This window comes from Peromyscus californicus, unplaced genomic scaffold (genome assembly GCF_007827085.1).
Source record: "Peromyscus californicus insignis strain IS unplaced genomic scaffold, ASM782708v3 Scaffold_1__1_contigs__length_55948999, whole genome shotgun sequence".
Taxonomy (NCBI): Eukaryota; Metazoa; Chordata; class Mammalia; order Rodentia; family Cricetidae; genus Peromyscus; species Peromyscus californicus.
The window spans coordinates 15,342,891-15,369,524 of NW_026294492.1; the positions used below are offsets into that span (position 1 = coordinate 15,342,891).

The window sequence follows — 26,634 nt, forward strand, 5'->3', positions numbered from 1 at the left end:
GTTAAATTAAGCAACAAATTTCCAGAATAACCTTTATGTTGAAAGTCAACAGGAACCTCATACAGCTGGGTCAATTGTAGTAGTGGCATTTGTAATGTATACATGAAATATGAAGTCCTTCCTCCAGGAAGTCTTCCTGGGTTGCTGCAGACCTTGTTGGGTTCCCTTATCAAATGTTTCCACTGCACCTCATACCATATAGTATATACTGTATCATAGCATTTCTTAAACTGAATTATAATTGCTTGTATATATGGCTGCTTTATTGTTACTGCCTAACATAGTATTGAACCCTTACCATATGCTTAATAAATATTTTCATTAGTTGAATGAATGAAAAGACTTCCAAGTAGCAAGAAAAACATCTATAGGCAAGCCTATATTCTTTCCTCCTAGAGCTCTCCCATCAGGATGTGTGATACATTAGCTCCATGGACCCTTTACCTGAGCAGGCCTCACCTTGCACGCTGTAGGAAAACAGGTCAACCGCAGAATCAGCCTTCATGCGGTACTGAGCCCGAAGGCTGAAGTGGTCTTTGCTGGTGTTGCCACCAGTATAGGAGGCTGACCAGTTGTACAAGTTGCTGTAGACATTTGTGGAAAGGTCTAGAACACCCAAGAGAGGCACTTGCAGTTGATGTGTCTTGGGGATTGTAAAAGTGGGGACCTGGAACGTTTGAGATGGCAGATGGAATCCCACAGACTTGAAGTTGAGGGCTGGTGTTCTCACACTCTCTGGCATCCTTAGATCTTTTGAAGACTTGCCACCCAAAGGCAAAGGAATGTCCAGTTTTATACTGTTCTTGTTCAATGTATATTTGACCCGGCCATCGCTGAAGTGAACAAAGACAGTGTCCCCACAGTCAGATATTAAGAACTCAAAACTCTATGTCTTGACTCCCCATTTTCCCTAGTCTATTACATTCTTTTCACCATCATAGTTCTTATGCCATGGGCCCTTTCCTTTTCCCTCTACCTGCCAAACACTTCCAAAACCCTCCCAAGAACCACCTCTGTATCATTATGATCCCTTGGATCAGTCTCAAAGAGTTCATCCTAATTTTGCTTATATATCATTTATTGGTTCATTTGTTGGTGTATACAAGGCCTATCTATCTCTGGCAGAAAGGATGAAACCTTACCCAGTTTCTGTCTTCTCACTGTTTCTACTCTACCATTTTGCATATAGTAGATACTTGACACTCATTTGCTAAACCTAACAGAAGCAACTTGATATGTAAAAGAACACAGGTCTAAGAGTTCGTAAAGGTAGATGGTAGTTTTAGCTTCCACCAGTTGGGAATGTTATCTTAGAATTAGCCTCTCTGAGTCTCAGTGATGTTATTTGCATAGTACCCTTTCTGCTGAACACCAGAAATGGCCTTGGGTATCAAACAGGCTTTGTAATCTTTTCAGTAAATACATGCAGCTGACTATGATGATGATCTATAAGAATAAAGTAGGTGGTATTTGTTATATTTGAATAACCATTCATTGTTATTCCAATGCATATTCCAAGTGCTTAAATAAATTTCTGAAAATTTTCAACAGGAAAGTCTAAATCAGGCTAGGTAAAATGTTTCCATTCCTTTGCACAGTACAAAGATAATGCTCCCCTTTTTCCCCTCTTACCTCTTTAGAAAGAGGTTGTCTGGGATGTGAAAGTCAGGCAATCCCATTTTCTGGGGGCTCAACTCCGAGAGGCCGTTGAGGTGATCCTGTAACATCTGGGAGTAAGGGAGACCCCTGGATGCCATCTGAAGCCATGTGTTTGTTGCCTATAAAACAACAGAGAGTTTGAGAGCAAGAAACAGGTCTCAGTGGGTCTCCAAGTACAATTAACGGGAGCTGAGAGTTCATGTTTGCAGGTCAATTATCAAGCAGGGCAATGCCCTGAAAGTTAAAGGTAAGTTACAGCAAAGTATGGATTTCCAGTGACTGATTTCTCTGTATTTTATTTTTACTCATTCATTTGTGTGTGTGTGTGTGTGTGTGTGTGTGTGTGTGTGTGTGTGTATGTAGTTGTGTGTCCATGTGTGTATGTGTGCATGCATTTACAAGTGTGCATGAAGGCCAAAGGCCAACCTCAGATGTCCTTCCTTGTCTCATACTGTTTGCCTAGCTTGTTGTTTTTAGCTAAGTTCTCTCCCTGGGACCCGGGGCTCATCAGTTTGTCTGGCCACTGAGCCCCAGGGATTCTTCTGTCTCTCACTCCCTTGTGGTGGGATCACAAGTACCTTGTTTGGCTTTATGTGGGTGATGGGGATCAAACTCAGATCTCCATGCTTGCGCAGCAAACACTTTACTGACTGAGCTATCCTTTCCCTTCTTTACACATTTTATATATAAAACTATAACTAACTACATATATGTTTATATACACATATATACATACATACATACATACATACACAGACTCGCATATGTATGTATACACAGACACACACAGACACACGAATATATGTTAGATCCCCTAGCCAGTGTCCTAAAGCTTCTTTTAACACAGAAAACTCCTCAGCTTAGTGGCATCCATTGGATATTTGTTATATGCTGCTTTGTGTGCCTGGGAAACTAGCCATGCATGCTTTGCTTATACATCTTTGGATATTTCTGCATCTATGTCAGTCATTGATGCTGTTAGCATCTACAGCCATGTATTTATTCTGCTGCATGATCATACTTACAACAATTAATTTGGAACCCATGTGCCGGAAAGTCATGTCTGTTTGAGGGACTCTGTGATCCAGGAGACCATTGGCATACTCATGCAAAGTTCTAGGATAGCTGGCAAGATCCACAGGGAAATTGGAGGCTACTTTTTTGGTATCCACATTGGTTCCCGCGTTCCAGTCAAATTCGATTTTCTCATTGTCTGAAAATGCACAAGGCAATATGACTGTCAGTGGTGTTAGGTCAGCCCATAGCTTTTACTCTAAGCAGCTACCCTTAAGCACACAGTGCCCTGGAAAGGGCTCACATGACGGGAGGGACACATACCATAACGCCATGCCACTCTCTTGGAGATTGTTGAACCATACGCTGTAGCAGAGGAGTCCATTTGGAAGAGCAGTTTGGTGGGGGACCAGTGGGTGTGGATCTCACTCCTGGCTTCTGCTTGCAAACGTGGTATGGAAATGACACCTTTGATCTTGCCATCTACCCTTTTGTCATAACTGTTGAAGAAGAAGTCAGGTGGCATCAATGACTTTCGTCCGTTCCAGGGAGGTGCCCAGCATTCAATAATTAGAAGTTTCATTTTTGGTGATAAAACCCAGACATGAATAAATCAGGTATCTGACCATACATAGACCAAACTCATTAACTTATAAAGCCAATATTCAGCATGGAGTATGGAGTTTGAAGGGAGGTAGATAAGCTTTATGTGTGTGTGTGTGTGTGTGTGTGTGTGTGTGTGTGTGTGTGTGTGTGTGTGTGTGTATTATATATATATAATATATATAATATATATATAAACTTTATATATATATATATATATATATATATATATATATATATATATATATATAAACTATTTGCATCTTTCTCTCTAGCCTTAGCCAAGCAATTAAACCACTCGGAGTTATCATGTCCTTGCCAGTAAATAGGGACAAGGGACTGAGACAAGTTTTAATGCACTCAGCATGGTACTTGATAAATAGAAAACAAGTGCTTTTTAAATAATAGAAATGTCCAACTGAATATGTGCAAAGGGCGGACATGTTGAGAGCTGTATTTGCAGGTAGACTGTAGAACAGAGATGGCTCTGGTTTGGCCAGATGTAAAGCTTGAAAAAGAAAGCAAGGAGCCATCAAGGCCTCCAGTTCAGCTCAGGTCACTGAAACCTTTCCTTACCTCACATGGCCCACAAGAGAGACCTCAGTGATCTTTTTGTTCTGAATGTCCAGGATGAGTTTGTAAGCATTTTTGTCCTTAGCGGATTCATCATTAACTCTGAGGATTGTCCCAAAGTCAACATCAAACCCTGGGATTAGGACTTCGCTGGATAAAGTCCTGCTTCGCCGATTGTACGTGAAGACTGCAGTAGCCTCAGTCTGCTGTACTCCTGAAAGAGTACACGGGAGAGTCAAGAGATGAGTGCTGTGAGTCTATGCAAAGGACAAAAGAGGCAGAGAAGAAAGCTGCAAACTCCTGACTACCATGGGTTTAAATGAGGACACCAGTGAAGATGATTTTCCCCATTGGCCATGCCATTATCCATCCACTTAATTTTTAAGTATTTCCTGATGGTTTATAATGACCTAGGCACTGTTCTTGGCACTGGGGTACCCGGCCCTTGTATGGCTCATCTTTTAGTGGTCAATGGGGTTTGCAGACAGTAAGCAAATCAGTTACCTGTGTCAGATGACAGTAAATATCATGAAGACGTGGGGAACTGGCTAGGAGGAAAAGAAATAGGGGCAAAAGAGGGGCTGTTTCTTACATGTTGGTCACAACAATATCTCCCTGTTAAAAGGATATGTGGGCAAGACCACAGTGAAGAAAGGATTGAATCATGCTGAGTTTCATCTGGGTGCGGGGCATTCAGGAAAAGAGCTGAGGTGGGGGATGCTCAGATGTTCAAGGAATGCAAGCTCTAATCCTTCCAAATACAACAAGAATAAGATGACTTCTCACATCACCCCATCACTTATCATTCTTTCTTGCCTTTCTACCTTCCAAACCACCTCCACAGCCACTTACCACATCGTGGACTCATCTGTGCTGTTTTCTCTCCACACTATTGCTCGAATAGCCTGAAAACTTACTCAGATTCAAACACCTCCACCTCTTTCCTGGACTACAGAAATCACTCACACACTAGATTCTCAGTTCTGTCTCCTTCCCACCTTTTCTCAGTCTGTTCCAACCTCAGAGTATTTGCACAGGCTAGCCCCTTAGCCTGCAACTCTTTCCCCTGGGGCTTATCTCCTCTCTATCCTGTTACGTTTCCTTCTTTCTCTTTTTAAAAAGATCTTCGGGCAGCTCTGGCACACGCCTTTAATCCCAGCACTCAGTAGGCAGAAGCAGGTGGATCTCTGAGTTTGAGGTCTACAGTGTGAGTTCCAGGACAGCCAGCTACATGGGGAAACCCTGTCTCGAAAATCACAATGAAAACAAAAGACAAACAAACAAAATTTCACTTTACCAGTGAAAGTTTTCGTTACATCTTCGTTTTACTATTTCAACCATCCTCCTGTCTCCCTACCATGTATCCGATTTCCTAGAGCCTTCTGTACTCTGTTTCTGCAACCCCTCGACCCTGGTCTAACATCCTGAATACATGTTGTCTTGATTACTGTAACTCCCATGAAGGTAAAGACTTTATTTCTAGCTTCAGTTTTAAGAAAAGGCCTGACATCTACTAGGAACTCAGGACGTATTTGTTAAATGTATCACCATAAAGCTGTCCTCCTTGTGAGTCCTGAACCCAAGACTGAGGCAGAGATGGAACAGCCTCATTGTGGATACCCACCTTCTGCTTGAACTAGGAACTTCAGTGTGTCCACCTTGTCTTCTTTTTGGAATTCATAGGTTGCACTGGCCGAATACTGCTCCACCTCTCCTGTGGGCTTCAGCTCCAGCTCATACCTAAAGATGTCATGGCATGTCCAGTACACACTGTTAGCTCTTTTAAAGATAGTAATAATACACCCACAACAATTCAGCCTCATATACCACAAAAAATACATGTATGGTTTTAATATCCTCTCTCTCTCTCTCTCTCTCTCTCTCTCTCTCTCTCTCTCTCTCTCTCTTTTCTCTTTTTTCTCCCCCCCCCTCTGTTTTGTTTTTTTTCGAGATAGGGTTTCTCTGTGTAGCTTTTTCCTGGAACTCACTCTGTAGCCCAGGTTGGCCTCAAACTCACAGAGATCTGCCTGGCTCTGCCTCCCAAGAAGTGCTGGGATTAAAGGCAAGTGCCACCACCACCTGGCTATCATCTTTCTTTAGCTAGTGATAGTCCTTAATGTTCTACATAATCTCTCCAAAAGCCCCAGGCAAGGGAAGTTTCCAGGATGTCCGGGACTTTTGGATGACTTGAAGAGTTGACTTGTGCCTTTCATGCTGAGAACAAGCCATGAGAATGGGGGGTTGGGGATGAAGATGAGCCCCACAGCATGGTGAGGGCTTTGAGCACACTGGTCAGCTTCACAAAGCTTGTATCCGTGGGTCTGGAGACTCAGAAAAGGAATTGACAGATGGGAATATGTTGTGATCACCTCATCCGGTGCATGAAGAGCATTGGGGGTGGGGTGGGGTGGGTTGGGAGGGTGGGGGTGGGGACCACACAAAATGTTGACCAGAGGACTACCATTTTAAGTTCCCAGACAATGATGTGAGCACTTAAGGTTGGTAACATGGGCTTGCCATCCTTGGCATTTTTTCCTTTTGTCCCTCCAGGTAGAAGGTAAGCAGATGCTCAGTTGGCACTGAGTAGCTCTCACCTTGTGTCCCCTGTTAGGGGGTAGTAGGAAGCAGACTCTGTGGAGCTGGCATTAGAGTAAGCCCCCGTGGTACAGTAGTTCATGCCAGTGAAGAAAGGTTTGCAAGTTGACCAGGACTGCCTGTTCTCAACCAGAGGAGGGATCATCTCTGTTTTGGTGGTGGAGACCAAATGCAGTGTGTTGCTGGTGAAGAAGGAGCAGGTGGAGTTACCTTTGTGTCATGAACTGAAATGCCTATTGTTGAGCATCACCATGCACATGCCCCCACCTCCACCATCCTCTATCCCTCTCTTCTGTTCACACCCACCGCACATTTTTTAGTCTACCGAGAAACAAATATGAGTATAAAGAGCATCAGTAACATGATTGTAAGGACCCTTATGTTTCAGATTTCACACTGTCTTCTCTGCATGACCTCCCATCGTCCCACTGCAGGCCCAGGATTCCCATTTTACAGTGGGAAGAAAGAGAAGCTGGGAGAGAAGGTTATCATTGGGGTTGGGTGTAGGAACTCTGTATTTTTTCGCATGCAAGGTTTCTACATTCTGAGTTCTTTTACTAGCACTAAAATGCTCACGTTTTGGCATCTGTGCACCTAATACTCTGACCCCCATCTGCATACCTCTTTATTTCCTTCTTAGCCCATTTTTTTCTCCTTTATAATCGAAGGTTTTCTTCCCTTGCAGAATTCTCTCCAAACACTTTACACTGACTCCCCCTTCTTATGCTCCTGAAAATGCTTTCTTTAGTACTGCCAGTCCCTCCCTTGCTCGTTAATCAATTGTGTGTGTGTGTGTGTGTGTGTGTGTGTGTGTGTGTGTGTGTGTGTGTGTGTGTGTGTTTTATCTTTTTGGCCCCTCAGAAGTGTTTTGTAGAGATGCTCACTCATATCCACATTAAGATATCAGAGTCTAACCTCTGAGAACTTTGCAACACTTTAGAGATGTACTTCAGAAAGGAGAAAATAGAACCAATTCTACCCCTGCTCTGGTTTCTTCTTTGGAACATGTGCTTTCTTCGGGATCCCCACCCCCTACTTTGGGTTGTGTCTTAAGCCAAGCTTTGCTGATCTGTCAGTCGCTCTGATGCCAGCAGCACTCTGTCTAGGGGATGTCTACTTTGCTATAACCCCTTACCACTGTTTGCTACCTATTCCCCCTCTCCATCATATGCTTATATTATCTGTGCTCTGGCCCGTGTTTCTCCTGTCTTGCCCTACCCTGACTTCTGTTTAGTCTTGCTTCTACATGCTAATCTCTTTACTGGACTCCTAGGTCCATTTGATGTCTAGGTACCTTAAATTTGTTGTTCCCTAGGGCACCAAAAGCAGCAATTCAACATCTCACTCCAAGCTGCAGCTTCCGCTCTCTGTTTCCTATTTCAATGATGGCCATGCCACTTCCCTTCCTTCCTTCTTTTCCCTCCATAACCAGCCAATCTGCACTCATTTTTCTACTTCATTACCATCGCTAGAGCTTCTTCACTCTGCCTTACCCCGAAAGTTCCTGCAATACAAGCCACTGCCTTCGCTCCCACCTAACCAAGCTCCAGTCACATGTCTCTTCTCCTATGTTGCTCCCCAGAGTTGGAGGACTTCCTCTAGAACACCAGCTCATCTTATTTATACCCCCTTTCCCAATTCCTTTGGCTTCAGAAGGGTCTACACTCTTTCCAGGGGCTTAGGAGGCTAGCCATGGTCCAAGATGGACTGCCCTTTTCTACCACAGTGCCCTCATGCTCCCTGTGCGACTTTACTAATTCAGCTCATTTTAGCCATTTCCAATCCTTTTCTTTATTCTTCAGGGCATCACATGTACTTTTCTCATTGCGTGAACATACACTCCTTTCTCCTTTGCTTATCAACTCTGACATAGGCCTTCTAACAGATCAAAAACGGGTTCTTCAGAAAGCATTCCAACTCCCAAAGTCTTCATGATCTATGATTCTACAGTATCCCACTCCTCTGACCTAGCCCTGGTTTCATTATTGCCATTTCCTTAACTGTGTTCCTTCCTTGCACTGTTAAAATCTGGAAGACAAGGGTCCTCATGTATCTCCTTCAACAAGCTTGATACAAACCAGGCAATTAAATGCTGTTTCTGAGCAAGCAAACAAATATGTTGAGGATACCATTGAAACCAGAACTCTTAATGTGAAACTGGATCCCACAATCGTGTGATTAGGAGTGTGGTGCATCTTTCATCCACAGAGTCAGCTCCCACAAACTAGTGTGACATTTGGTGTTTTTCCTGGGGGAGAATGTTTATTTCCCAAATAGGACATCTCTGGTACTACTGTTTCTCCATTCTTAGAGTGAATGAGAAATTACACAGAACCCCACAGCCAAGTAACTCCTGACAAACCAGCAGATGTTAAGTGTCGACACAGAGAGACACAGGAAACTTTAGTAAAATATGCAAAGTAGAAGCAATGACAACTCTCTCCCATTTCACTGGAAATTACCCCAGTTAGTTATCTAGCCTGACTAAGTCCTGTAGATACATACTCAATTGTGTCTTTCAAACAGGCCAGTAGACCTCGGTGATAGAATTACCTGCCACTGAACAGCTTGATTGGCCTCTTTGGAGCAGGAATGATGACCTTCAGCTGTCCGGCCTTCAGGGCCACGCGAGCCTCCAGTCCTGACTCATGGAAGAAGTTGGTGTTCATCTGGACGCCACTCTTAGCAAAGTCTGGGATGACGATGCCCATATTTGTCACAAACTCCACGGACACAGAAGGCTTTGCCACTAGCTCTGCCTGAATCTGGAAGTCAGAAGATGACCTATTGAGTTTCAGTCAGCACCTCAGAACCCTGGCAGACAGCTCAGCTTCTCTTTCTGAACTCTGGCAAATGCGTCAGCTAATTCTTGCCACAGGGACCATCACTGTGATTTGAGGAAGAAACGCTTCCCCAGAGCTGATGTGCATTTCCCAGGACTAGGAAGAGCCCGGACTAACGTTACTTTAAGCGCTACTGGATACAAAGATAACCAGGGTCTTCATTCATTGAGAGAACAGCTGGGCTCTCTTTTTCGTTACTGCATCTCAAGTGGAGATGGTGAGATATAACACATGCTGGTAAAATCCTAAAATCCCTCATAAAAATTAGCAAGAAGATTGCAATCATAATGCGCTTTGCCTTAAGTTGGAGTGTGTCTTAAACATGCGTGCAAAAATCCCACCCAGAAGGAAAAGAAACAGTCATTGATTGATTTTGATCAATGCAGAGTCTTACGTTGGCTAATTCCATTCTCACTCCAGCCTTGGTCCCGGGGGTGATGACTCCAGAGGAGGACACTTGCAGCTGTAACCCCGCTCCAGTCGGGAGCTCAAAGGCATTGTCCATGAAGATGTAGTGAAGAAACAAGTCATTCTTGGACCCATCCCTGATGGCCTGTGCAATCTGCAAAACCAACAAGGGACAGCAATGTAAAATAATCTGGACGTGGGTGGGCTGTGTTAAATGTGATCTCCTAAATGTCACACACGATGCCTCTTTATTCAGAGAGAGGAGCTAGTATGTTTTCACTAGCTAGGTGGACTGATGAATGGAAGTTCATGGTTACTGGCATCAACACATTGGGGTATAAGCAGTTTCTCTGGCTTGAATGTCATGTCATTTTAAACTGCTGATTTAGAGGTCCCTAGCTGAACCTCGCAGCTTTATGAACTTTAATGATGTATGACATTATTCTGCTCTTGTGAAAATCTGAACACAAATGAGACTTTACCGGAAGTGTACTATATTATGGTAAAGTAAACTTTTTGAAAGTAAGTGGCTACTGAGGCAATGTCTGCGTTAATATATATTGATTCTTGCTTTATTTTATACAATATTTCATAAAAGAAGTTAAGACTCGTGTTCCCTTTCTTTCTTCCTTTCACAGTGCAAGGCATGGAACCTGGGTTTTGCAATGCTGGGTGACCTCTGTGTCACTGAGTTACAACCCCAGCCCTTGAGACCTCTGTTCTTTTTTTTTTTTTTAATTTTTTTCCAGAGCTGAGGACCGAACCCAGGGCCTTGCACTTGCTAGGTAAGTGCTCTACCACTGAGCTAAATCCCCAACCCCTAGACCTCTGTTCTCGAAGCCCGCATGATTATTTATCTAATCATAAGGAACATATTTGCATATTTTCTCCTTTTATGATAAACTTATATAAATATAACACAAATGTGAATAATGGGCTACAGTTTGCTAAAAACTTTTATAATTGTTGTATCCTTTCAGTGTTTGAAAGAGCTGCCAGCATAGGTCAAGGAAGGTATACTTAGAATGGTTTATCCAGAAGGTCAAACTAATATTCTTGGAAGATATAACTGTTATGAACGGCTTTATTTCCAAATGCTATCACTTTTTTTTTAGCTACCAAGAATAATCCTTTAAATAGAGTTTGTGTGCATGTCGTGTGTGTGTGTGTGTGTGTGTGTGTGTACATGTATTCATACGTATGCAGATGCACTTAACTGTGCATGCATGTGTTGAGGCTAGAAGTTAATGCTGGGTGTTTCTCTTTATCATTTTCTGTTCTTTGACAGGATCTCTCACTGAAGTTGTTCTTGTATTGTGTACAGGCTTCACCAATGAGCTCCCTGGATCTGCATGTCTTTTTTTGTTGTTGTTGTTGTTTTTTGTTTGTTTTTGTTTTTTGTTTTTTTGAGACAGGGTTTCTCTGCGAAGTTTTGGTACCTGTCCTGGATCTCGCTCTATAGACCAGGCTGGCCTTGAACTCACAGAGATCCGCCTGGCTCTGCCTCCCAAGTGCTGGGATTGAAGGTGTGCGCCACCACCGCCTGGCGATCTGTCTTTGACCTCAGCACTTGGGTCGTTGTGGGCATGGCTGTGCCTGGCTTTTACATGAATGTCAGAGATCAATCTCAGGTCTTCATGCTTGCACAGCAACTACTTTACCCACTAAGCTATTTCCCTCAGCTCCTTATCTTTTAAGAAGGTGTGTATATGTGTGTATGCATGTTTATATGTGTGCACTTGTATGTGAGTGTCCATGCACACATGCATGTATATGTATGTATGTATGTATGTATGTGTGTGTAGACCACATCAAGCTCAGATGTCATTCCTCAGGATGCTGTTCACCTTGTTTTATGAGACAGGGTCTCTCAGTGTTACCCAGAGCCCCCTGATTTGGCTAGGCTAGTCTGCCAGCAAATCCTCTAGATCTGCCCAACTCTGCCTCTCCAGTGCTGGGATTATTAGGGTGTGCCACCACACTTTGCTTCCTTATGTGGTTTCTGGGGTCTAAATCTAGAGCAGTCTTCAGGTCAGGTCAAACTTTACTGATTGAACTGCTTTTCTCGGCCCTCCAGAATCTTCTTAACTAAAATTCAAGGCAAACTTGTAGTTCGAAGGATGTACAAAACATTCTCTCAGGTTTGTGAGGCAGGGGGTTGGGGAGTCTAAGAAGGACCAGGCTAGTCAACGAGTGCTCAGATCGGGCCTGGGTCACTTACCATCTGGGGAATTCCCCGCAATGTTTGTGCACCATTCAGAAACAACCTTGCCAGGACTTGGAGGTCTTGGAGCTTGACAAAGCCAAGTTCTTCTTCTAAGATGCGGAGGTAAGCTCTGGCTTCAGGGATTTCTTTAGATTTCAAATCTTTGATCAACTTGTCCACCATGGGCATGATTCCGTTCACCATGTCCTAGGATTTTAGTAGCAAAATATCTAGTGAGATAGCAGCTCTGCCCAACACTTCCAGACTTCTCAGGCTAGTCTATCTGTGCGGCTGTGATGTGCTCAAACTCAAGCCCTTTCTGAAAATGTGATAGCGATATAGGGCAGCCACTGGAATCGGGCCCCACCTTTTGGTGAAGGAGAATTCTTCTAAACAGAGATGAAAAACCAGAAGCTCTTGTCAGGGATAGGAGTGTTCTTAAAGCAGTGCTTAACTTGAAGGAAACTTAGAGGAACTCCTGTTCTCCAGGCTCCTTAGGGCTCCTCAAGATTAGGATGCTCTCTGTTTCCCTCCCTTGCTTAGCCCTCTCTCCCTTTACTAGGAACGAGTGCTGGGGATTTCTTGAGAAAAGGTGGCTATTATTACATAAATCAGATGGAAGTTTGGAAAACACATGACTACAGATCCATTATTAGAGAAAAAGCTCCATAGACCCACATAAGAAAAGACGCAGAATGGATCAGCTTCTGGTGGAGGTCGGAAATCAGAAGTTGGGCATGAGACCATCAGTTAACACCTGGAAGCAAGTTATGGCCCTACTTCTAAACCTGGAATGTGTATCCATGCCCCCTGGAGTCTTGTTAAAATCAGTAAGTCTTGGGTGAGCCCAAGAACCATCATTTCTAACAAATTCTTTTATGGTGCCAATCACAAGACTACACTAGGAGTACAAACAAGTAGAGGAACAAGACGCTCCAGCATATACAAGCTAGCTTCTCCTCCTTCAAGTAGGGGCTCACTGCCAGCTTCCAAGTGGAATTTGTTCTCATTAGCCAGTGCACTGATGTGAGTGACAGCCAAGGAAAAGTTGTTGATAATGACAAAAATATTAACTTAAAACTTACAATCGTGTCTGCTTATTGAACCTTCAGTAGTAATGTCAGGATCTGTGTGCCTTATTTCATTTAGCCGTTAAGTGACAGTGTGAGATATGGATTGTTGTTAGTACCCTTTTGGTCTAGGAATAGATCAGTTACACGTAATATCGAGCAGCTTCCCCGAGGGTTCACAGCTTGGAGACAGCTAGGTGTGAATCCAAACTTGTGTCTGAGGCAGCACACTCTTAATCATTTCACTGGAGTACCTCTATTTGATCTTTGTTCCTATTAAACTTCCAAGAGGCCCTTGCCTATAGAGGATACTGGCTCTTAATCCCACAAAGGAGTCTAATATATGGCCATAGCGATCATTTTGGATAGGTAGAACTTTCATGTCTTCTAGGCACAGAGATATCTGGCAGTGAGACCCAAAGCTTCCCTTAAAAAAAAAAAGAGACACCTAAAAAAACACATACCTGTTCATGCTTGTCATCTTTGGTATAGCCAAAGTGGTCCACTAAGACCTTGGAGACACGATCAGGAACTTGTCCATTGACCCAATACAAAGCCTTGTTGACACTGTCTGGGAAGAATCCTTGCTTACCAAAAAGAGCTTCCAGTGTCGGCTCAAAGCCCTTTCCTTCTAAACCAATCTGAGAAAGAAAACCAGGCAAAATATGCCGTGAGGCTTCTGGTTGTAAGCAGAACATGTTTTCCCCCACTTATGCTCATATAATTAAGCAAGCAGCAGATGAACATGACAGAAACACTTCAAGGAAGTTGTTTATTTAAATCTCATTAGAATCCTGAATGGTAGCACTCCTCTGGCTTTTCCTAGAAGACACAGCTAAGGATTAGAGAGAGTAAATAATTAAACTAAGGATTCAGAGCTGGAAGTAGAATCAGGGTTTGATGGGAGAGAATCATGTATTTAACTCAATGGAGAACCCATGCATTTTCTAGGGTTTGGGGTCCAGGGACTTTCCTAAGACATCTTTGATTTCATTTAATCTAAGGAGTCATGCTTCAGATGACCCCTAGTGGAGGCAGATGGTGGTGTACCAAAATGGGCAAACAACACTGAGATCCTTCAGTCTCACACATACCTCAAAGAGATTAGTTGAAGTAAGTCCAAAGATCGTGAGGGTTGTTTTCAGCATGCTTTCTTTGGGAAGATAACTGCTTGGATCAAATATGAGATTCCCTTCCATTTTGGCTGAGACTGGGTCAAACGATGGGAGAGAAACAGATTTGGAAATTTGATAGTTTCGGGAAAATTTTCTGAAGTCCATGATTGCTGGAAGTTGAGAGTGCTCCAGAGCATTTTTGATCAAATTCTTCAGACTACGTGAAAAGGAAGGAGATACTTTGAGTCAAAAATCCTAGGTTACTTTTTTTTTTTTGTCTCCCCATATCCTCTGAACTTATGAATTTCTAATCACAACTAAGATATGTAGATTTATATTGTCCCAAGACTTTGGCTTAGGGTCTGTGCACATTCACTTTAAGCAATCCTGAGGACAGGCAGTGACACAGTCAGGGATTGGTGTCCCAGCCCAGGGCTCTCAGGGGCTGACGGGTGAAAATTACTCCTACTTACTCTTGGACGTACAGTTCCTCTGAGTTCAAGATATTGGCAATGTGAGATGCCACGAAGTTCTTCACCTGCTCACTCTGTTCCCATTGGAGAAGTTGGATAATTCTGCTAATATCTGACGAGGAAGGGTCCTTCATCAGCAAAAGATAGGCAGCCAGTCTGTTCTCCACAGGAATGGCACTATCCACAAATGTATCAAAAAGGATCCTTTGGGCCTGCAGCCAAAAGAGGAGACTGAAATAGCTATCTTTTTTGGTCAAGACCCAGTGAGCGCCTGGCTGATGCTGGTGTTTAGGAGAAAGTCTAATTTATGTCTGAAACGGCTGCAAATGCTGATACCTAATCTTCTTTTCAGTGTTCAAGGCAACAGCTCAAGGAATGGCACCCGGAAGACTTGTATAGAATATGTGCTGAGCTCAATGGCATGAAAGTGCCCAAGTGTTGACCAACTCATGACTTGCCTATAGACCTGCCACTTAGTGAAGATAAAATTGTCTTGATGTAGATTATTTTGATGTAAAGATATAGATGGAGTTTGGATAAAGTGGTTTCTAATGCTCTGGAGTTTTTGTCACCTAAGGTAGGACCCAATTCACTATTTGGTTTGATGAGATTGGGTAGTACCAATGTTTTCCCAAGATGAGATGATGGTCAATTTCGTAGTAGGATAGCATGTAGAAAAAAAAGTCTGTGTTCTGCCTTGTGGATTAGCTACAGAGTGGTGTGTCTTTCATGTGCACATGGTACTAGGATGTCAATGGGCTTATTGAAACTGACAATTAGATGGTAGTATGGGACAGCCTGGGTGGAGAAACAGGTAACTGATCGCTTTCATGCCATGTGAACCTTTTCGGTCAGCATCAACTGTCCCTTTCAGAATCCCACAGCATGCTTTACCTCATCTCCCAGTTCCATCTTCCTCAAGGCCTGGATAGCAGCTTTCTGAATCAGCGGCGATGGTTTTTTACTTCTCACACAATTCAGGACTGAGGACTTGAGTGCTGGCATGACCTGTTCCATGGTTCTGCCTATATTTCCAATGACCTTCATTGAAGAGAAGAAACAAGAACTCATCACAGTGCAGAAATAAGGGATGTCCAGGATGAGCAATTTTGAAAAACTGATGTATATAATGCAAAAGACTAAATGAATACCCTCAGAATCAAGTAGGTGTGGTCTTCATCCCACATGCACTCGTTGTCAATCTTTTTTAACAGGTAATTGGCAATATCTTGCAGGTCAGCTCTACTTGAATGGTCCACAGTATAATAGCTACCAAGTAAAAGAACAGAGATTGCAAATTAGCAAGCATAGTTAAGCTTCTCTTAAAATGCAAGCTTGTGTTTGCTTGTTTTGGTGTTTCCTTTGCTCCCAGGAGGAGGGATGTAGCTTGGAGGAAGGCAAGGTCAAGACTCACTTGTTAACCACGTGGCTCAATGCATACAGGGTGGCTCGGCTTTGCTGCTCCTTGGCAGTGTTAAAGATCTCCCGCAGCCTCTGTATGGGAGGATTTGGCATCAGAGCCACCAGGTAGGTAACGATGTCAACCAGGAGAGGGTGAGCCTTCTCAGTTTTCAGCCACTGGAGGATGTGAGTGTAGCACTGAGGTTGTCCACACTGAACCAGGGCTTGTAGAGTGATGGGGCTGAGGAGAGATGTTCAGAGAGAGAGTTACACAGAGGACCTTCATGTCAAATCCAATATCCTCAGCACCTGGCATGTCTTCTGCCAGGAGAGTACTTGCATCCTTTATTCACTACCCAGAGCTAATAACCATCTTTCACACTAATGCTCAGAGCCCAGTAATGATGACTTCCTCCATGATGTCTCCCCTAGGGATAACGCCATTGCAGAGACATCATGGAGGGAAGCTGAAGGACTCTCAGACCTGAGGCCAATGAGAATGGTTGCCACTGTCCTTTTGTTGGGACATAGACCGTGCCTCCTATGACCTTCTCGGCACTTAGAGCAAGTACTGTTTGTATTGCAAGTGGAGAAATTGTACTATTTCATTTGCCTGAGTTCTCTTTCTGCTAGCCTGAAAGCTTCAAGGGAGGTTCCTGAATTTTTTTCTTTAGCTTTTCATTGCTTGCAATAGAATGGGGAGTTAGAAGATACCCGTAAAATGTGAGAGCCACTCAGTACCCTTCTGTGTTAGCACACATGTAAGCCTTCAATGGTGAGTGTGTCTTGCCTACAGAACTGTAAGCGCCTTAGATGATGGTTCTCCTTTTAGTAGGTATTAGCTGATTAACTGGTTAAATGAGTTGACAATTACATAGTTCCCAAGATGCCTGGGCTAAAGGTTCTGCAGCTTCCGCAGGCAGGCCATTGGAGAGTTTGATTTGTAACCATTAAAGACCTACCTGGACACTCCAACCAGTTGTGGCAAGAGGGATGTGATTGCTTCATCGCTGAGGCTTCTCAGCTCAGTCACCAGTTTATTGAAGAGATTTGCTCTCTGAGCATTCTGCTCCGAGACAGACAGCCTTTCCAGTTCTTGAAGGGTATTCAAAACAGCATCAGCTTGCACTGGGGGTGATGTGGACTTGGTACTCTCAAAGGCCAGACCCACCTGCTCGGTACCTGGAAGAAAAGAAGCGTCAAGGGAGTTTTACTTCCATTTGTAGCTCAACATCTTTGTTGAATCTGAACTGGAAATGGTGTAGGTATCAGTAAGAGGGGGGAAAAAGACAATGATTATTTTCTCAACTCTTATTAGACATCAAACTCTGAGTTGGATGTTTCCACTCACACATCACAGCCTTCCTGAGGGGGGGAATATTCTACAACTTAAAGAGAGGAGAAGGAAAAATAAGGTGAGCAACTTCATTTGACAATTCTTTAACAATGTATTTTCTTTATTTATGTGTATTTCTGTGTGGATGTGTGTGCACGAGTGCAGCTGCCCGCAGAGGGCACAAGAAGCTGTCAGATCCCTTGGAGTTATGAGTTTCAGGAAGGTGTGAGCCACCCAGTGGGGATGCTAGGAACTGAACTCAGGTCTTTTGGAAGAGCAGCATGCGCTTCTTAACTGCTGAGCCACCTCCCTAGACCCACTGCTTTGAGAATTCTTACCCCAGAACTCTCTAGATCAGTGAGATTCAACCTGGGGTTGAACCCAAGCTTTTGTGAATCTGGCGTCCTGTGCTTCACAGAATGGCAAGGAGGTACTTCATCTGCCACAGTAACACCGAGGTCAGCCTCAGTGGCCCTCACCCATCAGTTCTTCCACTTGGGCCTCTTGGCAGCATATGAAGAGGGGAGACTCTCCTGCAGCCCCATCAGCTCATGGAAATGAGCTACAGTGTTGACTTTGATTAGAATTGGGCACTCATTCTATAAAACTACCCCATAAAGCCTCACTAGGTGTCATTCCCCTCTATGGAATGGATGTGTAAGCATGTGCCTCCACCTATGAACTCACAGGCTCTGCCACCAAGCAAACAACAAAACAATGCACAAATCCAACTGTTCACCGATAAACACACAAAGCATTGTTGGCCGGGGGTTAGACTAGAATTCCCTAAAGTTCTTTTTTAACCCTAAAGATCAATTCCTTAGATTACTACCTGGCCTGACCCTGAAGTTCCTTTCTGGCTGGCTCCACACCATCTGGCGTGGCTCTGAGTCTTATAGGTGTATGAAGTTGCCAGTACTCCCAGCGTTATCACATTCAGTCTAGTCTTCCCATTTCTTACCCACAAAATACCAGACCGTTGTGGATATTGTCTCCCTTCCCTTTGTCCCACAACCTCTTGACATCCTGAAATGCTTTCTTGATATCTATGGTCCCATGACCAGAACACCAGAGTCCACATCACTCATTGGTCTGCAGACATTGAACAGGGACCTACTAAGAGCTGAGCCATGAATGGCACCCTGTGGGCAGATTTCCTGGTACCCAGGAGATGTAAAGTCTTACCTTCATTGAAGAAGCGACTGTTGATGTTAGGTGTGTCTTCAAGACTCAGTGTCTGTGTGACATGTGTCATGATCCCATATTTATTCCTGGTAACACAGGAAGTACATTATATCGTGGATTACTAGTCATCAAAAAAAATGCTATTCTTTTCAAGTTGAGAAGTTCAACTATTCTTCTGCCCCAAATCTGCCCACCTTTCGAAGGATGATGAAATCCATCCATCTTGATCATGCAATGGGTAGTGCCCACCTCTTCCTGCTCACACTAACTATCCTTTATTTCACTCTAAACCAGTCTGGAAGTCTCAGAGAGTTTGGACTGCAGCTGAGCCTTCAAAATCTTTTGTAGCTCTCACAGTACAGACTCAAGGATAAAGCAATTACCTAATGAATGTTAGTCGGTTTTTTAGCATGGATTTGGATATATAAGCCTTCATCCTAAATCCTTCACGAAGCTCTTTCTAACTAGGGAATAGTGGAACACACAATTCACACCTTTTCTGGTTCTTCAAACTTTTAAGGTCGGAGACTGAGATATCTTTTGTTGGTCTCAAATTGCTCCATCGCTCAACACCTTTCTGGAAAATTCTATGTTAACTTAAAAGCAGAGCAGAGATGGACTCTGCCTTGTACCTTCCATAGCTTCCTCTAAGCCCAGCTTAATCTGGAACTGGGCACCCAGGAGGTGTTCAGTTACACCAGCCCATTAAATGATGAGCTCTAGAAGCAGCAGGTGACCTACTTGTAGGAGAAAGGGAGGAAAAGGTGTTGCTCATTGCAAATGGCTTGGGACACATCCTTCCTCTTGGGGTCCAGGGTGTACTGGCAAGATTGGCTGCTGTTGACCAGAGTTGCCAAGGGGTGGACCTGTGAACAGGATCAGAGGAAAGCATTTTGGTCAGTCCCTTAGATTTCAAGTTGAGTCTTCTGCCATAGGGAAATGTCTCTAAGGAAGTAGAAGATAGAAATCTGCAGCAGGAGTGAACTCCACGAAAGGAAGAGAACTCAACACTTGACATTAGCCAAGGGGACACGAGATAGCACACTCAATGATGGAGACTCTTCTTGTTCCATACCAGTGGAGTGTCCATCAAGTATAACATGAGTACTTTGCATCCTACAAAACCACCCATGCATATGCATACCTCACAGCTTCCATTTATACAAGCTTTGAATTTTTCAGGTTTGTTTCACATCTTCCATGACTCTGCCCAGTGCAATAGGTGAATGGTGGCTGCTAGATCTTTCCTGGTCTGTCCTAGGGATGCTTCCCTGCACAATTCAGTTTATTATTTTATCAACTATAGTATGTAGTGTCCTTAACTGGCAGATATGTAAACTCTGTTGTCACATTAGTCTGGAAGCACATTGAAGGGATGCTGTCCATGGTTTGCTTGGTTTCCTCCCTCCCTCCTTCCTTTCCTTCCTTCCTCTGTTTTCCTTTCTCCCTCAGTGCTACCCAGAGCAAGGATGAGTACAGAGCAGAGTCTAAGAAAAGATGCCAAGCGAGTGCATTGACCTTGTATAAGTCTGGTCCTCATGTTCATCAGACCATCTCTTTCTAGCTTCAAGGTCAATGTCCAGGAAGCTTGGTAGGGAGGGCAAGAATTCTTTCATAGCTCATGTTGACCAAGACAACCTGTGACTCATGTTCTAGAATGTGTTACAGGGACTGGGCAAACTCATGTAACATGGGTTATAGGACCCTGTATGGCAGCAAAGGAGGTTATTACTGAGAGGGTGGCTTAGGCAGGACCTAGAGGGCTTAGCTCCAGTTGAGTTCCACTTGGGATGTAAAAATGGAAAGCTGAGACACAATCATGTCACTTCCTGGGCTGAGGGAGATGAGAGAACATAGGCCTTGGAAGTTCTGTAGAGGCCACTCACTTAGGACAACCAGCTCTTCGATGGGAGGAGGGAAGTGACAAGAATGAACTCCCAGGGAGACACAGGTAGATAGATGGCTTGGTGCTGTGACAGAGGGACAGCAGGAAGGATCGGGCTTTAGGGTGGGAGTCCAGAACCCAAAGCCAGTCCAGCATCTTAATGACAGCCCTTTGGCCTTGGCAGTCCTTCCCATGTCTGATCCTGGGGTCCCCATGGAGTCTATCTTGTGGACAAGCCAGGCAGGCTCTTCTCTGAGATCTCCACTAGCTAGAACGTTCCAGAAATTTCCAAAGAAGGCTGCTGTGTATGATGATACGGTGTGAGACTCACCAGGCCTTTGATGAGGGCAAGAGGGCTGACGGCCGTGCTGATGGGCTGGAACCCATCACACTGCTGCAGGTTTCTGTCTGTGGACATTTCTGTTGCCACGGTTCCCTTTCTTGAGTTCACGGTAACCTGGGTTGAGCAGTTTCCATACACAGTATCCTGTGGGAGCCCAAGATATGGTCAGGTACATACAATATGGGAAAACAGCATTAGGTGCTTGAGAGAGGCTGGGAAAGACACCTCGGTACAGAGGCAGGAGGGATGATTGTGGGGGGCGGGTTTCTTTGTTTCCAGGCAGAGGGTAGCATTGCTGTGCCTGGCCAACTGGTGTTGCAGGGAGCAGACCCAGGAGAGGTGGTTCCCAGGGCAGGGCCAGGCAGGATGAGTCTCTCTCTTGTCCAAGTATAGTGGTGTCAAGAGCTTAGAACACAGTGAGGGCTGAAAATGTTCTTGTACCCAAAGTACATTGAATTCTCTCTGAGGTTGATTTGAAATACAATATATTCTAATCTTTTTGGTGTCTAAAACACACAAGGCTTTCCTGCGTTATGATATGAACACAGGAACAACAACAACAACAAAAACTTAACTAGAGCAAGTGGATTGATTAAGAGTCTCCAGGAAAAGCTTTAAAATTAGACTCGGTATCATCAACCTGCTCAAGATGGTCTATCGATAAGCTCTGGGGACACGGGGGAACTGGGATCCCTGGTATTCATACCAATCCACAGTTTCCCATGTAACCACTCTACAGTCCTTCAAGGGACAATGTATTTTATCTAAGGTGAGGATGGGCTCTGACATGTGAAGAAGACACTGTCACCAACTTTGAAAATTCTCACCAGGAGCAACACTTGTTTGTCCTCTTCTGTCTCAGGAGGAACCAGGAGGGCCGAAATGATGCCCCTCTTGATGTTCAGGATGTGTTTAGGCTCATCCTTGTCAGGATAAAGGACAACTTGTTTCCCTTTAGAAATGGCCAGCTTGAGCTCGAACCTGCCCGGGGAAAAAGGAGGTGCATGCTCACAGAAAAGCCTTTCTTCCACTGTGAGCCCACGGAGGGAGCCAGGAGTGTGGGGGACTCCTCAGTCGGTCTTTGGACACATTTTCTTTAGACATTGGCCATTCTTCCTCATACATCTCCCGAATATGTGTCAGTTTTCTCTTCCCCTTTTCTCGTGACCTTTTTTTTTTTGGCTCTGCTCATCCCTCCCTTTTATGTCCCCCTTGTCTTCCTCCATTCTCACCCTTTCTAATGACGTCTCCCTGTGTCCTTCAATGTCACCGCCCCATTAATATGATTCTATTCAGACTCGCGAGGATGCAAACAGAGATTATTTTTGTCATGTTTTACACAGGTGATATTGCATTATGCATACTTTCTTCGTCTTGATTTTCTCATTTAATTATATTTGGGAACCCCCAAAAGAAGCATTTGGTGTAGCTCCACTAGAGTCTTTTACTAAAAGCGATACAGCCTTTCATTCTTAGGTTACTTATGGTTCCTTAAATACTGCCCCATTTAAGGTAATTCACTTCCTCTCTTCCTGGATTTCTTTTTTGGTCACACAAATGAAACAGAAATAAATATCCATATCCATCTATTTTCACACATGACTGTTTTATTTAGATAGGCCAGAATCCTAGAAATGAGCACTACTATGTCAACATACAAATACTATCAATTAGACTAGGTACTGTCCTGTGGCTGAGAATCTACTTTTCTTTACTGTAGCAATGAGTGCCACCTCAAGTTTTGTAGCTCAATGGGCGTGGGTGAGAAATCCTCTCCTAATACATCCTTGGTATTTAGTGACTACCAGTGAATCTGAGCTGCCTTCTCCTAGAGTTGTCGGACATTTGCAATCTCAGGCCAAGATGGAAGTCCAGGTTAACTTTGGTTTTAGGGACAGCCTTTCTATTGGGGATTGTTTGAGCTGCCAAGGGCCCGGCTGTACCTGCTCTAGTAAAGTCCACGGGAGAAGAGCACCAGGCCCATTTCTCATGACTCTGAACCTTTCAGAACATTCTAGACACAGCAGTGCAGGCCTGGCAAGTCCTTGTGTTTATAGAGGAGAAAGGACCAAGGAATAACTGCCACTTTCTCCTGCCGCCACAGCTCTCCCCTCACATCCAAGTCTTTCATAAAGTAAGGTTCTGATGCAAGGCAGGACCTATTTTTCCTGTCTCTCAGAGAAAGGATGAGGTTCTAACATGCAGCAAATCTAAAAAAAAAAGGCAAGGGAAGAGTTTCCCCCGCTACCAAGTTAGCATCCCTTAACTGCCTGTATCCTACACACTTACGGCTCCCTAAACTAAATGGGCATAAGGCAAGGATGATGTTGAAAATACTTGAGATCGGTACAGCACTGTCACGGTTGTGTGGGGAGAGATGCCAGTTACATACGGCGGCGCTGGTCTCCAGTGCACAATGGCTGCCTAGCAGTCATCAGTAGGAGACTGCTAAGGCTCTGCCTGCCCTTTGTCCTGTATTGAACAGATGCCACACCCTCATAAACACATGGGAGTCCACGCCACGTTTATGATCTCAGAGTGGCGACTGATGCCTGATCCACCCTGAAGATCCCCCTCCCCCCGCCAGGCATCATCCTTGTTCAGTTTTCTAAACAAGATCTTACTTGTTTAAACAAACCACCTCAGCTCTATAGTCTCAAAAGTGCTTCAACCGTGAGATCTGTTAGCAGAACAATTTAAATGATAATCAAGGGAACTTAGCTAGAGGAGGGTCAATAATACTTTCCTCTTTTTGATAGATGTGAGGACTCCACGGTAACCTGATCTATGGTAGACACGGGATATAAATGATAGCACTCCGAGGCACGCCTGACGTGAGTTCACACTCATATCTCCACACACTCATGCATATATATATGCACATGTATAATGCTCAACTCATGTAGCATTCACAAAACTCAGGCACTTAAAGATATAAACCCAGGCCTTACTTGGACATGGCAGTTGCAAACTCATCTGAGTTCTTGGTTTTCTTCATCAAGGCCTTGCCCTCAGGGTTGAAGCCATAGACCTCTTTCAGGGTACACTGGCTGGCCCTCATGACAAAACGGCAGCGTTGTGGGACCTCTAGCTCCACCTGAGAATGGAGAGTAGCAACACATTGAGGTTCTCCATCCAGAACGGGAGACATCCATGCAGCCCAGTCTCCAATCAGGAGACTGAGGGAAAACTGTTGAGAACATGGCCGTGGGGTCCCCAGTACCACATGTTCTAAACACATCTCAGGCATCCCCATGCCTAGGCTTATCTTCTGTCTTCCTGAGTTAAGAAGTTTATGTTGGTCCCTATGCATGGGAAGGAGACTATCCTTGTATTGGTTTGAAATTTACTTACTTTGTTTATAAAGAACTTGGGGTGACTGCTTAGAAGAAACGCAGAGTGGAGTGGGAGGTAAGAAAACAAAATGAAACAATCGAATAGTAAGCAGGAAAAGCAAATGGTTTCCTGGACATCGTTTCCCCAAACTCTACCTACAAGTGCCTGCCGAAGGCTTCACACTTGGGCAATATCAAAACTGGTCCTCGGCTGTTTTCTCGAACTATTCAAAGAACATTCCAGCACGACAGAGAAGCTCTATGTTTGTGCTGTCTAAAGTGGCTGCATGAGCCACCGGTGGACGGACGTTGGCTAGATGGAAATACAGCTAGTGAGAGTAAGAATTGAATTTTAAATTTTATTCACCTTAAACGGCCACCTGTGGCTCATGCCCACTGTGTTTGTCTGAACAGATCAGCACTTATGGCCCAAGAGGGAAAAGGGCAACTCATTAAAATGGACTTCTCTTCTCCACACAGACCTCAGTAGCAGCCCTTGGATACACATTATGCGCACAGACATGAATACAGCAGGTCTTTCCATAAGCAATGTTTCATTTTAACAAATCAAGCGTTTTGAATGTTTCTCCATATTATGTTTGGCATCATAAATGCTATGTGCTCTGCACTCTCGTACAACGACTACCTTCTTTTGTGTCCTCTCTGGGCCTCTCTCATGGTCAGATCTATAGGCCAATCCTGCTGGCCTCCGAGACCATGACCTCCAATTACACTTTGGAAGCTAAGGGGAGAATAATTTGTCTGGAAAAATTTTCTGTGGCAGCCTTCTTATTCAGGTGACTTATTGTAGTTTTGAAGTTCCAGCATGTGCTGGGAACAGCTAGAAGGTTCTACAAAGGTTCTTGGAAGGGGCCCCCTGGTGGGACAAGGCTAGGTTCCAGCTGCGGGTCTCTCCAGCCCTTGCTCTCTGTACCTTGCAGTTGATTTTGGTAACGCTTCTGGAATCAGCCGTGCCCCGGACGCCGCTGGAACTCTCAGCCTCATAGTTATACACATACTTTCGCAGGTGCTTGAACCGAGTTGCATCTTCTAAAGTGAGGAGAAAATACGTCAAGCCCAAAGCTGAAGCAACTTTCTTAAGGTAGCTACTGCTGGGCAGAGATGGGCAGAGGCACAGGTGATCAAGGTGGCGACCGACCTCAAGTTACTTGTGGTTGACTTTGCTTTATACTTAATTTGTCTTTATAGATTGATTTCACATCGGGACCGTTTTGTGCTGAGTCTGGTGTTTAAATTATTTGGGATTCCTTAGATCCTCTAAAGTACATGGAAGGGAGGGCGCCAAGCGTCCATTAACGCAGCTACAAAAAAATCTGTAGGCAGACCCTTTGAAAAATTAAGTTATCGAAGGGAGAGGGCTTAAGCATTTTCTGAGTGTGAAGATGCTATTATGATGCGATTATGAAGTGCCTGAGACAAAGTTAATTGTTAGGGCTGTCTTGTCTTTCAGACACCCCCAAGAAGAAACTTCTGGAAGTTTCTTCCCACTGTGCTTGGCAGGAATTTTGGGATTGATTTGAGAAAAAAAAAAAGTAACTGGTTAGGAGCCCGGATGTAGTACTGCCAAATGACCACCAGATGGAGGTGCTGCCCCATCAGAGGAGAGGCCAACCCTGGCTCTCTTCGGAGAACTCTGGCTGGCTATTGCTGCAAGGACTGAGCCTCTGACCCCGAGGGTCAGGTAAATAGGAAGGGGTGGAAGGGTCTGGAGTTCTGCACAAAGGTTAAAGTCAGCATTTCCTCATCCTCACGTACTCGGAATCAATGATTAGTCAGTGATAAACAGCACAGTAATGTCTCCTCACAGTGCCCACAGTCTCTACCCAACTCCGGACCAAGCCCTGGAACAGAACAGAAGGGCCGTATAGAAAGGGCCAGGGGTCCTTTGCCCGAAGAGACTGGGTGCACAGAGACTCAAAACCTTCGCTTCCAGCGCCCTCTCATCTGAGCATGTGGGTACTGTGTGGAAGGAAGGCCCTTAGGAACAGGAGCAGAAGAGGGTGGATGGAGGGTGAAGAAATGCCTTACTTGGACAGCTTAAGCTGAAGTTTTCCAAGACTTCATCTTCTGTAAGAGAAAAAGGAAATCTTGGCTTTCCCGTTTTTTCCCAGAGGATTCCAGGGACTGACAGCAGGGACCCCTCTGAAGCCTTAATTGTTTTGGGGCTATCCAGAGCCTTCTTTCTAACTCTCCCATCCACCGCCTTCACCCGGAGCCCGGAAGAGGCACCTGCTAGCTCTAGTTCTCACCACCCCCCTTTTCCCTAGGACCCCTTCCCTGCAGCTGCCCTCCCTCTAGCCTGGCCCAAGCTACCTAGCAGTCATCCTGACACCAGTTTCCATTCCCTGGTGTAACGGATGGTTTGAAGCCACAACCCGGGGCTCTGGTCCCCACCCTGCCTTTTAGCCAGCCCTCCACCCTCACTCACGAGCCCAGACGCTGGTGTCCAGGAACAGCAGCAGGAACAGGAGCAGCAGCGGCGGCCGCAGAGCAGGCCTCCGTGGGCCCATGGCCGATGGATGGGTGGGGTGGCTCCCTGGCTTTGGCCTGGCCACGGCCTAGCCCCGCT

The 26,634-nt window shown here is 44.6% G+C and overlaps 1 protein-coding gene across 1 annotated transcript in view; it reads right to left on the reverse strand.

Annotated features, from left to right (window-relative positions):
- Apob (apolipoprotein B) overlaps positions 1-26,575 on the reverse strand; it is a 37,445-nt gene extending 10,870 nt beyond the window's left edge. Inside the window, exons 1-25 of the mRNA XM_052745659.1 lie at positions 26,494-26,575; positions 26,094-26,132; positions 24,979-25,094; positions 23,661-23,806; positions 21,537-21,690; positions 20,698-20,853; positions 19,223-19,347; positions 18,482-18,567; positions 16,923-17,142; positions 15,974-16,201; positions 15,711-15,828; positions 15,454-15,600; positions 14,560-14,771; positions 14,066-14,303; positions 13,436-13,612; positions 11,917-12,108; positions 9,682-9,849; positions 8,998-9,209; positions 6,444-6,626; positions 5,474-5,589; positions 3,853-4,063; positions 2,998-3,173; positions 2,685-2,872; positions 1,633-1,778; positions 460-833 (exon numbers count right to left, since the gene is read on the reverse strand). Coding sequence (XP_052601619.1) covers positions 460-833; positions 1,633-1,778; positions 2,685-2,872; positions 2,998-3,173; positions 3,853-4,063; positions 5,474-5,589; positions 6,444-6,626; positions 8,998-9,209; positions 9,682-9,849; positions 11,917-12,108; positions 13,436-13,612; positions 14,066-14,303; positions 14,560-14,771; positions 15,454-15,600; positions 15,711-15,828; positions 15,974-16,201; positions 16,923-17,142; positions 18,482-18,567; positions 19,223-19,347; positions 20,698-20,853; positions 21,537-21,690; positions 23,661-23,806; positions 24,979-25,094; positions 26,094-26,132; positions 26,494-26,575 — 4,210 coding nt within the window. The remainder of the gene's footprint in view (positions 1-459; positions 834-1,632; positions 1,779-2,684; positions 2,873-2,997; positions 3,174-3,852; positions 4,064-5,473; positions 5,590-6,443; positions 6,627-8,997; positions 9,210-9,681; positions 9,850-11,916; positions 12,109-13,435; positions 13,613-14,065; positions 14,304-14,559; positions 14,772-15,453; positions 15,601-15,710; positions 15,829-15,973; positions 16,202-16,922; positions 17,143-18,481; positions 18,568-19,222; positions 19,348-20,697; positions 20,854-21,536; positions 21,691-23,660; positions 23,807-24,978; positions 25,095-26,093; positions 26,133-26,493) is intronic.
- Between the last annotated feature and the right edge of the window lie 59 nt (positions 26,576-26,634).